Source organism: Colobus angolensis, unplaced genomic scaffold (genome assembly GCF_000951035.1).
Source record: "Colobus angolensis palliatus isolate OR3802 unplaced genomic scaffold, Cang.pa_1.0 Scaffold82, whole genome shotgun sequence".
Classification (NCBI taxonomy): domain Eukaryota; kingdom Metazoa; phylum Chordata; class Mammalia; order Primates; family Cercopithecidae; genus Colobus; species Colobus angolensis.
In genome coordinates, this window is record NW_012122043.1 from 6,429,357 (window position 1) to 6,442,797 (window position 13,441).

General features: G+C 49.3%; 1 protein-coding gene across 1 annotated transcript in view; it reads right to left on the reverse strand.

Annotated features, from left to right (window-relative positions):
* AGAP1 (ArfGAP with GTPase domain, ankyrin repeat and PH domain 1) overlaps positions 1 to 13,441 on the reverse strand; it is a 611,312-nt gene that overhangs the window by 416,922 nt on the left and 180,949 nt on the right. Inside the window, exons 2-3 of the mRNA XM_011929622.1 lie at positions 9,502 to 9,560; positions 916 to 1,003 (exon numbers count right to left, since the gene is read on the reverse strand). Coding sequence (XP_011785012.1) covers positions 916 to 1,003; positions 9,502 to 9,560 — 147 coding nt within the window. The remainder of the gene's footprint in view (positions 1 to 915; positions 1,004 to 9,501; positions 9,561 to 13,441) is intronic.

Here is a 13,441-nt window from a genome sequence, read left to right on the forward strand (position 1 = left end):
AGGGACAAAACAGGGTGGAATGTTCAACTGAAAAAAAAAGATAAAATGAAACAAAATAGGATGGTACACAGAACAAGGAGGGAAGGGAACGCTACAGTACAAAGTGGTGCCTTTCCTCTCTCTCCAAAACAAGACAAGCGCTGCCATGAAGAAAATGAATAGTTACCTGCATCCATATCTGCAAAGAATGGAACAGCCAGTAAGAAAAAGAAGGAACCAGAAATTCAGTGTCTCAGAGTTGGATTTAACACGGTTACATGGAGAGAAAATTTCATTTAGAAAACTGCTTGTCAACTACACCCCTTCATTATGGGACGTGGGAGCTAAATGCTTTCCTATCATTATCATAACTTTATTTAAGGCAAAAAATAAAATATGGACATGTTAACTGAAGAAGTAAATGCCTAACGGCAAAAAAAAAAAATCTTACTCTCATGCAAAATGATTATTAAATGTTTATAAATATAAGGGGGGAAACATACTCAAACATGGTGGTGGTAACCTGAACGTCTTATCCAGAAAGGCTCATATCTATAACTAAGTAACATTACATACAAGTTATGTATAAATTCAATATCCAGATCACAGAAATGTCCAGTCAATATTTAAAGGAGTAACAGTGGATCAAAAGGACACTGGATTAAAAACGACATTTGAAAGGACAGAACAATTAGATAAGAAATAAATTCAATGGTATTTCATGGTTCTACTGTACTATTCCAAATACCAAAGTGAATATAATGGGTTTGCTAGAAATACTACAGAAGAAACCACATACTTAAGGGTTTTTACTGCTTGGTATATTTTATTGCTTTCTTGACCTGTGATACATCAAAGTCATGATTTAGAATGTGCTAAGGAAAATTTTTTAAAAACTACATTCTTAAGCTTGCAACTGCCTGCCAAACAGCATACCTTCCGGAGACTCCTCCTGGACATATGTGCCCGTCAGGTACCGGTGCACCAGGGCAGACTTGCCGCTGGCCAAGTTACCCACAATTCCCTGAAACAGAAACGGACAACCATTAAGCATAATCAAATCACTCTATTTGGCATTTTGCAAATACAAAGAGGCTAAACTAGACAGAAGGCCTAAACACAAACATAACCAAGCACTGGCTGGATGGCCAAAAATAAGCTCGTTCAGTACTTCTATTGGAGTAAAAGGGAGTCCAACACTCTTAATTAACATCTCATGTTCTCATCAGCCTCAACAGCTGCAACGGCATCAGCAATGCTGGTATAAACACTGGTTTGGCATTCTTCCAGAAAACAAGCACATTGCTTACATCAGGGCTGTGCTCCTTGAGTTAGCCCGCCAGCATCTACTGTGCACCCTCCAGAGACAGAGAAAAGCAGCAAGTGAGGTGGCATCCAAGGGCAGAGCTGAGTGACGTGGAGAGAGTGGCGAGGACCCATGCATGGTAGCATCTCTAGGGAATGAGTCTAGGGTAGACTTGGGGGCAGGACAACAGGAGCAGAAAAGAGCAGTGTGGGGAGACCTGGGGGTGGAGGAGTGAGGCAGGGGCAGGCCATACAGGTAAGGACACACACCTGCCTCCCAGACACAGGACCCACCACGGCATCTCCGAGAAAAAGGGGACGGTGCCGGGGCTGCTGGGAGAGACGGCAAAGGTGCTCGTTTGTGCTGGATTAGAAGGCGACCCTCAGGAGTAAGGGTGACATGAGGGCCGCTGTCCTAGCAGTAACCTGGCGGCGAGGCTGACCCTCCAGGAGCTTCTTCAGAGGAAGCCTCCCTGTTGACACAGTGGACACACCTGGCCTCCAAGCGCGTGGATCCCACAGAAAACCTCCCTTTCCCTGTGCCTGGGAGCTGTATACCCCCGACGCCGCCTTCTGTGGGAAGCTGCTCATCAAAAATCTCCTGCATTTTAATCTTTTCCTCCCCGACTAGAACATCACTAGCGATCAAATTTAAGCATGATCGAACTGATTCCTTTAAAAGCCCAAAACATCACAAGGGACCCATCCCTGGGCACAGGTGCTCATTAAGGCCACCTGCCATTCCCAGAGCTGGGACTCGGCCCCACTTGCTCTCGGTTCCACTTGCTCTCGGTTCCACTTGTTGAACTCCCTCCTGCCTCCACTCAAATTATCTGAAGCTCTGGCACTGTTGCTACCAGGAATCTGCCCACTAGGTCACCCGTGACTTTCATTTCAAAGCCACTAACTAGTCTGTCTGGCTCTGACCTGACCCCATCACCGGCAGCTGCTGCTAAGACACTCTCTTCCAACTCTCACATTGGCTTCCGCCTCTACCTCCCCCCCAGCCCTGTGGGCTCTTCCTCCATCTGCCGGGACACCCTGGGGCTCGCCAGGGCTCCATCCTCACATCTCCAGCTGATCCTCCATTCTAAGGTCCCAACATGTGCCTGTCCATATCCAACTTTCTCTCAATGAGCTGTGATTCCATTTAAAAGGAGACGCCCTGCAGACTCTGGAATCATAGCTCATTGATAGAAGGTTGATGTGGGAAAAAAAGCTGCCTATTCCCAAAATCTCATCCCCTGGCCGCCGTCCACCCCAGCTCCAGGCACCCCTATTCAGCTCCCACCAGGACTTCTTATATATCCATACACCACCTACGTGGTGCTCACGCCTTGACGAGTCCACACCGCGTCTCTCTCCCCCAGACTGCTCATCAGCTTCTGAGGCCACATGACACCCAGCCTCTCAAACCAGAAACCCGGAGGCCGTCCCCGACTCCCAGTGGCTGGAAGTCAGGGAGCCCGTTCCCTCCTGGGCACGCTGCTGCCACCTCGGTGTGGACTCTCCGGTGTGCAGAGATCGACGAAGCAGCCTCTAGGGCCTCTCCCTGCCTGCAAGCACCTGCTTTTCATCCCGAGAACACCAGAGAGGTTCCTGGAAACAAACTGACCATGAGAAAGTGGCATTCCTCCATTTCACAAGCCCTGGGAGACTCCTGCTGCCTGGAGGCCAAACTCCAAACATTTTAGGAACAAACTGTCTCCCTCCAAATCCTCACACACAACTTTGCTGGCAACTAATGGACCCAGCAGGTCCGTGAACTTGCCACAAGAACACTTCACTGCTCCTGTCACCTGAGCACCCCTCCCCTCTCACCTGATGAGGGCTTCACTTTCTCCTGGGAAGGCTTCCCTGCTTTCCTCCAATCCCCAGAGGGCCTTGACAGTGGCTGGTGAGGCCCTGGGCTCCACCTACCACTACACTTAGGACCCTGAGGGCCAAGATCTCTGTCTCTGGATACGGGCCAGGGCACCAACTCCGACTCTGTACACTTGTCATAGTTCCTGGCCCCAGGAGAGGCCTGGTAAACATAAGATGGGTCGATGGATAGATGGATGGCAAGGAAGAACGATGGGAGGGAGGGAGGAAGGAGAGATGGAAAGAAAGTGGAGATGAGAGGAGGAGAAACAGGAGGGAGGAAGGAACACTGATTAAGTAGATGATGAAGCCAATAGCTATAAGAACAAACAGGGCTGGGCGCGGTGGCTCACGCCTGTCATCCCAGCACTTTGGGAGGCCGAGGTGGGCAGATCACGAAGTCAGGAGATCGAGACCATCCTGGCTAACATGGTGAAATCCCATCTCTACTAAAAATACAAAAAAATTAGCCGGGTATGGTGGCACACACCTATAGTAGTCCCAGCTCCTCAGGTGGCTGAGGCAGGAGAATCGTTTGAACCCGGGAGGCGGAGGTTGCAGTGAGCCGACATCACGCCTCTGCACTCCACTCCAGCATGGGTGACAGAGCGAGACTCCTTCTCAAAAAAAAAAAAAAAAAAAAAAGAAAAAAAGAAAACAAACAAACATAGAAGAACATATTTGGCATTGACAGTGTAGAAAAAAAAAAAGAAATAAAGAAAACAAACAAACATAGAAGAACATATTTGGCATTGACAGTGTAGAAAAAAGGTTCTCAGTGATTTACAGGCCACCGTGGTCTGCTGTCTGAGTGATGGCTTATGGATCCAAATGTTCTCCTTCACCCAGTCGTGGCCACTCCCACTCTCTACTCATCAGCCAGAGTGGCCTTTCTAAAACCTATACCCGGCGGTCCTTTCCTCTTTTACACCCCAGTTACAACCCTCCTGTCTCTCACCTTCCTGCTCTCTGCTCGGCCTTCTAGTCAATCAGCTACCAAGCCCCATCCTAACAGGCCCTGCTGTCTCCAGGCAACTAAAGCTTTCCACATCAATCATTCTCTGAAACCTACTCTTTCTATCAGTTCAGATGTCACTTCCTCTGAGAAGCCTGCAGCTATGGTAGGAATGTTTAGGCTTCCCCTTCCTACCCCCACACTCCCAGCCAAACTCGTATGTTGAAACCTAACCCCCGGCTGGGCATGGTGATTCATGCCTGTAATCCCAGCCCTTTGGGAGGCTGAGGCAGGTGGATCACCTGAGGTCAGGAATTCAAGACCAGACTGGCCAACATGGTGAAACCCCATCTCTACTTAAAAAATACAAAAATTACTCAGGTGTGGCGGTACATGCCTGTAATCCCAGCTACTCCAGGCTGAGGGAGGTGGATCACCTGAGGTCAGGAGTTCAAGACCAGACTGGCCAACATGGTGAAACCCCATCTCTAGTAAAGAAATACAAAAGTTAGCCAGGCGTGGTGGTTCACGCCTGTAATCCCAGCTACTCGAGGCTGAGGCAGGAGAATCACTTGAACCTGGGAGACAGAGGTTGCAGTGAGCTGAGTTTGCACCACTGCACTCCAGCCTGGGTGACAGAGCTGGTAAAAAACAAAAACAAAATAATATATAATTTTTTAAAAAAAGAACCGTAACCCCCAAGGTGACTGTATTACGAGGTGAGGCAGCTGTGGGAGCAGATTAATGCCCTTATAGAAGAGGCCTGAGAAAGACCTCTTGCCTCTTCCTCCACGTGAAGACACAGCAAGATGATGCCACCTACAAACCAGCAAGCAGGTCCTCAGGCATCAAATCTGCAGGCGCTTTGACCTTGGACTTCTCGGCCTCCAGAACTGTGGGCTACACATTTCTGTTGTTTACCAGCTGCTTAGTGTATGATATTTTGTTACAGGAGCCGGAAGAGACAACGACACCTTCCCAGTGCCACAGTCTCAACTGGACGCCTCTCCTGAAAGCTCCCTTAGGCCGCTGCCCCAAGGATATCTGACAAGGGAACACATTATTTTGGAAACAACAGTATGTTGATCTGGCTCCCTCCAATACTGACAATTCCTCAAGGGCAGGCACCCTGTCTTACTCGTCTTGTTCTCTGAATTTCTGAGTAACACAGAGCCCAAGGTAGACGCTCAACAGCACTGGCCGAGTAAAAGAACGGGTAAGTAGATGAATGACTCCACTGCTGGTGAGTATGAATGAGATGCTTACTACGAAGGCTCACAGCCAGGCTCAAGTCAGGCTGTGCGGACAGATTCTAAAAAAAGCTGTTTCCCCTCCTAATTCGACATACATCTTTTTTTACTCTGGGCCTCTATAATCTGAGAATTTCTACCTACTAATTATCCTTTTGCTCAAGGGCACCCGCTGTTTGTCAGCTTCATGCTGGGAAAATCCAAAACAGTATGCCACAGAATTAAATTTTTAATTAAGATCAGTTTCTCTTTCCCGAGGAAGAAAATGCTCAAAAACCAAACATCCTTTGGTCTGTGCCTTCTCTGCATAGCAACGTTCCTGCCTTCTTCCGCCTAACAAGATGGGCAAAGACTAAGCTTACACCTTAGGGGAACAAAGGCGATCAATCTTGGAGTGCAGCGGGAAGGGGCTTGGTTTGGCTGGAACAGCCATCTCACAGACCACCTCACAGTCACACATGATGGCATTATTTTACTTTGAAACGCTGGTGGAAATGAACGGTTGATGGTGAAAGGAAAATAAAATAAGGAGTCAAAATGCCCTTTCAAGTGCATCACGTCACCTGTGAAGCTGTCGGAGCAGCTGCTGGAAGTAAACCAAGACGGAGGAAATCAATCCAGAGCAAGCCAAAGAGCTACGTGAGGAGGAATGAGGTGTCTTAAAAACCACAGAACTACACACTTAAGGCAGGAAGAGGTCGCCACTGTCAACCCCGCATCGTCTAGTGCGGGGCCATGAAGTGTGTTGGAGCCCACACTCGGCCCTTCATATGACAAGGCCAAAGGGAACGCAGCGTCTTTCTAAACCGTTTTTCTCCAGCGCCCCACACTTTACCACTGACCTGAGGTTTGTGAGAAGGAAATGAAGGCTTTTAGAAAAATCCCAGTTGGTGTTCAATGAAAATACACAAATAGGATGTGAGGACCTGGGGACTGAGGTCCCCGACACAGGCAAGATGTCCAGGGCCTATCTGCCTTCCCCTCCAACAGAAGCACCAAGCCTTTGCTGCTGGGCACACATCCGCAGCCAGCAGCGGTTGGCTCCTCTGTAGCACCAAAAGCAACTGGTCATGGACGATCTGACCACAATGCAACTTCAGAAAACATAAGGCCAGGTGCGGTGGCTCATGCCTGTCATCCCAGCACTTTGGGAGGCCAAGGCAGGCGGATGACTCGAGGTCAGGAGTTCGAGAACAGCGTGGCCACTGCGGTAAAATCTCATCTCTACTAAAAATACGCAAATTAGCCAGATGTGGTGGTGGGCGCTTGTCATCCCAGCTACTTGGGAGGCTGAGGCACGAGAATCACTTGAACCCAGGAGGCAGGTTGCAGTGAGCCGAGATGGCACCACTGCACTCCAGCCTGGGTGACAGAGTGAGACCCTGTCACAAAAAAAAAAAAGAAAGAAAGAAAAGAAAACATAAGGCATGGTACTACCACTCTTGAGAAGAAAGCGAACATTGAATTTTTTTCTCTGACAGATTTCAAAAGATTTATTGCAAAATGTTACATAAAGGGCCTATTGGAGGCTTGCCATGACATCATGTCACTGCTGCGTTTGTGAAGCAGGGGCTGGGTTCCTGAGACGCTGACCTAAAGGGCCACCTGTCCTGGGGGGGCTGCACTAGGAAGGAAACAATTGCAGCCCTATAGGCACTTGGAGACTGCTTAGGGAACAATGCAGCGCTTTCTTCAGACCCTGAGCACTCCTTAGCACACAAGAGATCTGCTGGGGCTGCCGACGAGGACCAGCGCCCGCTGATGCCACAACAGGAAGGCACTTGGGCTAGAGCAGAGCTGGTGGGCCTGCCAGGATCTCGTCCATCCACACTGAGGCCAGGGACAGGAGTGTTCTGAGAACTGCAGAACCAACAGCACTGAAGTCCCCGGTGTCAGCAAATTGAAGCAAGCCTTAAGACAGTCCATTTCAGAATGAGGAGCACATGCTGCCTTCAACGCAACTGTCTCCTCTAGCTCTCCTCCAGCAGATATTCCAGAAAATCACATGCCTTCGAAATACCAGGAGAGCACAAGTTTTTGGTGGTAAGCATCCTTGATTGTGGGTTGGTATGATCACGTGGGCCCTCCCTGAACCTGTAACACCTTGAACTGCCAAGTCAGGAGGTTCGATACTTGACCATCAGTTAGTCTGTAATGCTGGCACTAGGGTGGCCACTGGCCCTGTGTGGCTATTTCAATTTAAATGAACTAGAATCAAACTTAAAATGCAGCTCCTTGATGGCACTGACTGGCCACATTTCAATCACTCAACAGCCACATGGTGCCAGCCATGACCGCATTGGGCAGTGCAGACACAGGAGGTTTGTACCGTCGAGAAAGTTCTGTCAGGCAGTGCGGTGGTGGAAGCCCTAACTCCAGGTTCAAACCTCAGCTCCACCACTTACTGTGGCTCCTTGGGCAAGTTCTTCATGTCTCTGAGCGTCAGTTTCCTCATCTGTGAAATGGGGATAACCGTACCTACCCCTCCCCATGAGGCAGTTGTCAGGATTGAGTCATGTTGTAAAGCACTCAGAACACAACCCGCACAGAGCCGAGCCAGTGCTGTATCGACACCATCACCACCAGTAAAGCACCGTGCCTGCTGCTCCGTGCCCATCACAGCACCCGAGTGGCAGGGGCTGTCTTAACAGGGAGTAACTGAAACTGGGGGATTGTTCTGGAAATCTCCTGGTAACAACATTGCCAAGCCTGTGCCATTCATTCAACACATATTTCCTGGACGGCTTCAACGAGCTTAAGACACCCTGCCAGTGTCGCGGTGACAAAGCACACAAAAGGCAGAAAGAGGTGGCTCTTTGCAGGCCAGTCTTGCGGAACCCCAGGCTTCTGAGACCGCACTGGGACTGAGAGATGCTTTGTCTGCCATGGGCGAGCGCTGCAGGGACAGCCCAGAGACCTTCAGGGAGGAATAGGGCGGGGGGCAGACACTGGGAAGGAGATGGGCCCAGCTGACGACACCCCGTGGTCGCAGTGGGGATGGGTGTGTCAGACACCAACGAGAGAGAGGGCACAGTGACCATGGGACCTTCCCATCTCAGGGCACTCCCACTCATTGTACTTCATCTCCTAAGTTTACAAATGAATACTTTTCCTGGCGACAAAAGTCTCTTCAAAGACCTAGAAGTTCTTTGTTGCTCTATCGCCTCATCTCAGACATGAGAGACCAAAAGGATCCTGTCTCCTGGCCCCTGTCCTGTCCTCCAAGCATGCAATGAGGTTGGGGGTCAGTGGGGAGGAGTCCACGGGCTGCAGGGGATCTGGTGCTGTCAACAGAAATGCAGAGGACAGAGACACTAGGCAGGCCCATGCCAGAGTCTGCAGAACAGCGAGAGTTCATCTGCTTTCCTTTCATGGTCAAATTAGAAAATACATACACACACACACACACAGAAATTAGACATATATACACACATATATGCATACATACATACATACATAAATATAAACATACACACATGGAAATTAGACATACATACACATATATACCTACATACATAAACATACACACAAACGCCACATATTTCACAACAAAGAACCTGGTTGTTTCGAAGTTAGACTTGCCCCTTCCTTCCATCCTACGGTGGGTGGTGACTAGAGGGGAGTGGCTGGAAAGGGTGGCTGCAATGGACCACTTTTTACATACGCCAATTTGAAGCTCTGGATAGTTTCACCGAAAGGGTGAAGTTCATAATAAAAGACAAAAAATTTTAATTTTATGTCAATACTTGGTCATAGAGTAAATAGTCACATTTCAAAAATGATGGATACCAAAGCTTGGCCACCCATTACAGAAGCCTTCCATGACCTCCTGCAGAGAACAAATCAACCCACCCACGAGATATAAGAGAGAGGATGACGATGGCCTCTGCCCTGCACATGAAACGCCACCCTGGCTGGGTGGGAGTCATGGCTGTCGTAGCTGTCCCAGGGGCACTCAGGGACTTGAACTCTAGTCCCAAGCTATCAACTATACCTGGCCCTTCCCAGGAACACACCCAGAGTCACACTCCCTGTCTGGGCCCCAGGTGACGAGCAGTTGCCTGGGAATGCAGGCTTGGGTGTGCACAGAGCCCCCCCTTTCCCACAGGTGAGGCAGGACAACTGCCAGGGCCAGAAGGAACCACTCACCACTTTGAGCTCTGGGACAGATCGACTCAGCGTCCATTCCTGGCTGTTCACAAAGGCATCTGAAACCAGAAGGACACAAAGTCACACACCACAACTCACGTAAAGGCCAAGTCAAAGTATCTCCAACGGGCCATTTTCCCATCCGAAGGTCACCGAAGATGGTGCAGACCAGCCTCCTTGTGTCACTCCCACTCCAGAAAGATCAGTTTGTCCCAGTTCATGACACTCAGCTAGATGCCAGTGGGGTGTTCCAGCTCCAAGTCTGTGGTCGGTAACACATGCTCTGTCCAATGACTTTGAAAGTTACTGAAAAACCGAACTTTCCATTTTTCCCCTGCTCAAGCCACAGCCCTTCCTACGGAGGAGCATGTATCTTCAGACCCTCCTGACTGTGCCTGTTCACAAGTGTGGAGATATTTAAGGACACGCCTCGCTTTCTGGGAAGTGATTCTGTTAGAGCCAGTAGGTCCACTTTTGGTCTTTTGGTTGTCTACTACAATAGTCACTTTTCCGAAATCCCACACACAGAAAAAAGTATGACGACTGAATTTGAAGATCTTAACACTCAAAATGTAAGTTAACACTTTAGTGTTTATAAATAACAGGTTACAGCTCAGAAGAAAGATCTGGTGCTAGAGTTTTGATCCTCACAAAGCTATTAAACACTGAACACCCAGCCAGGATGGTTTAGACTACGTCAGAAAGATGGAGGGCTCCTAAGCTCCATGGGGTGGTCTACAGAGCCCAGCCCTGTGCAGGGGCACTCTCCCCCACCTCCCCTGACAGACTGTGCACAGGGCACCCACCCGATACAGATGACCCAAACAACCATGGCTTTACCTGCGACCCAGTTTTCCACACCGGCCACAAGCCACTCTTATCATAATGAGACCCCACAATAGTAGCCATGATCTGTCCTGATGACCACGTAGCAGCTCAGTCAACACAAGCCGAGTGGGCTGGACTAGAGGAAGGAAGTGCATCCCACTGACAGAAAAATAGCTCTTTCCACATGGGATTCACTTCCGATATACTGTCCTCCAATGTTGAAACTTAGTCTACATTATGTCTAAGAAGTGACGTGATTTGTAAGATGCCTAAAAGTTAAGAAAAACCATCACCTTCAAGAACTGTGTGATATGAGGACCGCATGGATGCAGGGCTGGAAGCCAAGGGCCTGAAGACCATGGATGTGACACAGGGAGGCAAGCCTGGCATCTGAAGGAGGCCAGGCACACCCTGGGGAGCACAAGCCACCAGGTCACACGCTGGGGGAGCACAAGCCACTATGTCACACGCTGGGGGAGCACAAGCCACCATGTCACACGCTGGGGGAGCACAAGCCACCAGGTCACATGCTGGGGGAGCACAAGCCACCATGTCACACACTGGGGGAGCACAAGCCATCATGTCACACGCTGGGGGAGCACAAGCCATCATGTCACACGCTGGGGGAGCACAACCCATCAGGTCACTCACTGGGGAGGGAGCACGTCCCACCAGGTCACACGCGGGGGAGCACGTCCCACCGGGTCACAGATTGGGGAGCACATCCCACCAAGTCACACGCTGGGGAGCATGTCCCACCATGTCACTTGCTGGGGAGCACGTTCCACCAGGTCACAGATTGGGGGCCACATCTACCCAGTGTGTGCTGGGCAGGGAGCCGGGGGGGGCAACAGTGCAGCAAACCAACCAGATACCAGAGGCCCTACGACAGCACCAAGGGTCTCCCGAGACATCCAGTCAGAGGAACGCTCCCTGCTCCAGAAAAGGATAGCTGGGCATCCTGGCTAACCAGGTGAAACCCCGTCTCTACTAAAAAATACAAAAAACTAGCCGGGCGAGGTGGCGGCGCCTGTAGTCCCAGCTACTCGGGAGGCTGAGGCAGGAGAATGGCGTAAACCCGAAAGGCGGAGCTTGCAGTGAGCCGAGATCCGGCCACTGCACTCCAGTTTAGGCAACAGAGCGAGACTCCGTCTCTAAAAAAAAAAAAAAAAAAAACCGGAAAAGGATAGCTGGGTAGATCAAGAGGAGATCTGAGTGATTTCTAGAGGGCAGAGACTTTCGGGGCACAAAAATGCCTGTCCAGCTGGCAGAGCAGGCTGGCAGAGGCCCATCTGCAGGAGCTCAGGAGAAAAGTGCAAGAGCCCTGAGGAAGAAGATGCCTGGGAGGCGGACTTCTCCCTGCACTGCCCACAAAGACTCCAAGTCACTGTCCCTCTACTCTCCTTCCACTGACACGGACGCATTGGGAGCTAAATATCGGGGGTGCATGTTGTGATTTTGCATAATTGTGCACCCAAACACCAGGCCAACATGCTGCAGACAAACTTTACCCGTGGAGAGATGACGTGAGGAACGCACTAGCATGGGCCTGACACCCAGCAGGCGCTCAGTGGTTACTAATGGTGTCTTAATACCATAAGTGAACAACAGCATTACCAATTAAGTTGCAAAACACTTCTTTCTGTTATCAACTACTCTGGCAGAAAAATGGCAATGTGGCCTCAGAGGATCTGCAGGGTGACCCCAATGGTCCAGGGAAAACTGAAAGGTCAATGATGACGACTCCAAAATGCATGCACCAATAGTGTCCAGCTTCTCAGAACGTCACCCTGTTGCTGCACTGTAACAAACCACATCCTGGTTAAGTAACTGTGGATATATCCACATAATGAAATAGTAAAACCAACAATTGAAGCTCAACATACTGCAGTGGAGATCCCCCAAGGCCCCCAGGCTATTAGCAAGTGAAGACAGCCAGGTGTGATACAGAGATGGATGGACAGGACCCTCACAAACGCATTCCTAAAAAGTGTATGGGGGGTGAGGGGTGCAAAACATGCATATGCTTGTCAAAGCTGAGACTGTTCCTGGTAAAATTTCAAACTTAACAGGTGCTGATTTAGGGTTAGGAACTGGATGGCTGAAGTTAAGGGTGATGAGACAATTTTCCTTTCATTGTTACCTTCTGGCACTTTTTAAGTTTCATTCCGTTTGGCACGTAAGAAATTAAATTGTGAAGTTTTAAAAATGAACTTTAATAGTAAAACAAAGAGGGTAAACTGTGAATTAAAATGAGCTCTATTCATCAATGCACTGCTGATTAATTAACATGATTAATAATAAATATAAAATATTCATTATAAATTAAGCAGTGCTCCATTAAACAAAGATGCATGATTATACAAACATTGGAACAATGTGAGGCATCTTTTTACTTGCAAATACATCCTCACTTAAATGGAACATATTTGTGTTTGTGGCAACAAGAGTAATAAAATAAATACTTGACTCAATTGGCCAAAACTCTTCATCTCCCATTAAAAAACATTTATTTTAAAAACTTTCATCACCTCCGTTACTGCCCAGTCAAAATGGAATGCTGCCTCCTACAAAGCTAAATGAAAATTAACAAAAGATTCGCGAAAGCCATACATACGAAAAGAGTCCTTCCTCCTACTCCACTATGGGGACCTATCTGTGGGCTGGACACGGTGCTGGTGTGGAATTGTTCATCACTCAGTAGGTGGGGTTGAGGAAGGGCGGGGCAGGGCCCAGGCCAGCTGTTCTGCCTCCTTCCGAAGTGCAGGAACACGGGAAGGATAAACATGCCTCAGGGAAACACAGCTGGGCGTGTGCGCATGAGTGTGTGGATGCACACCTGGATATGTGCACACCTGTGTTCCTGGATCAGCCAGAATCCGGTGTCACAGAGGATGCAGCTCGTTCTCAGAAGTGTCTTGGCCAGGAGTTCAAGACCAGCCTGGCCAACATGGTGAAACCTCGTTTCTACTAAAAATACAAAAAGTAGCCAGGCGTGGTGGCACATGATTATAATCTCAGTTGCTCGGGAGACTGAGGCAGGAGAATCGCTTGAACCCGGGAGGCAGAGGTTGCAGCGAGCCAAGATCCAACCACTGCACTCCAGCCTGGG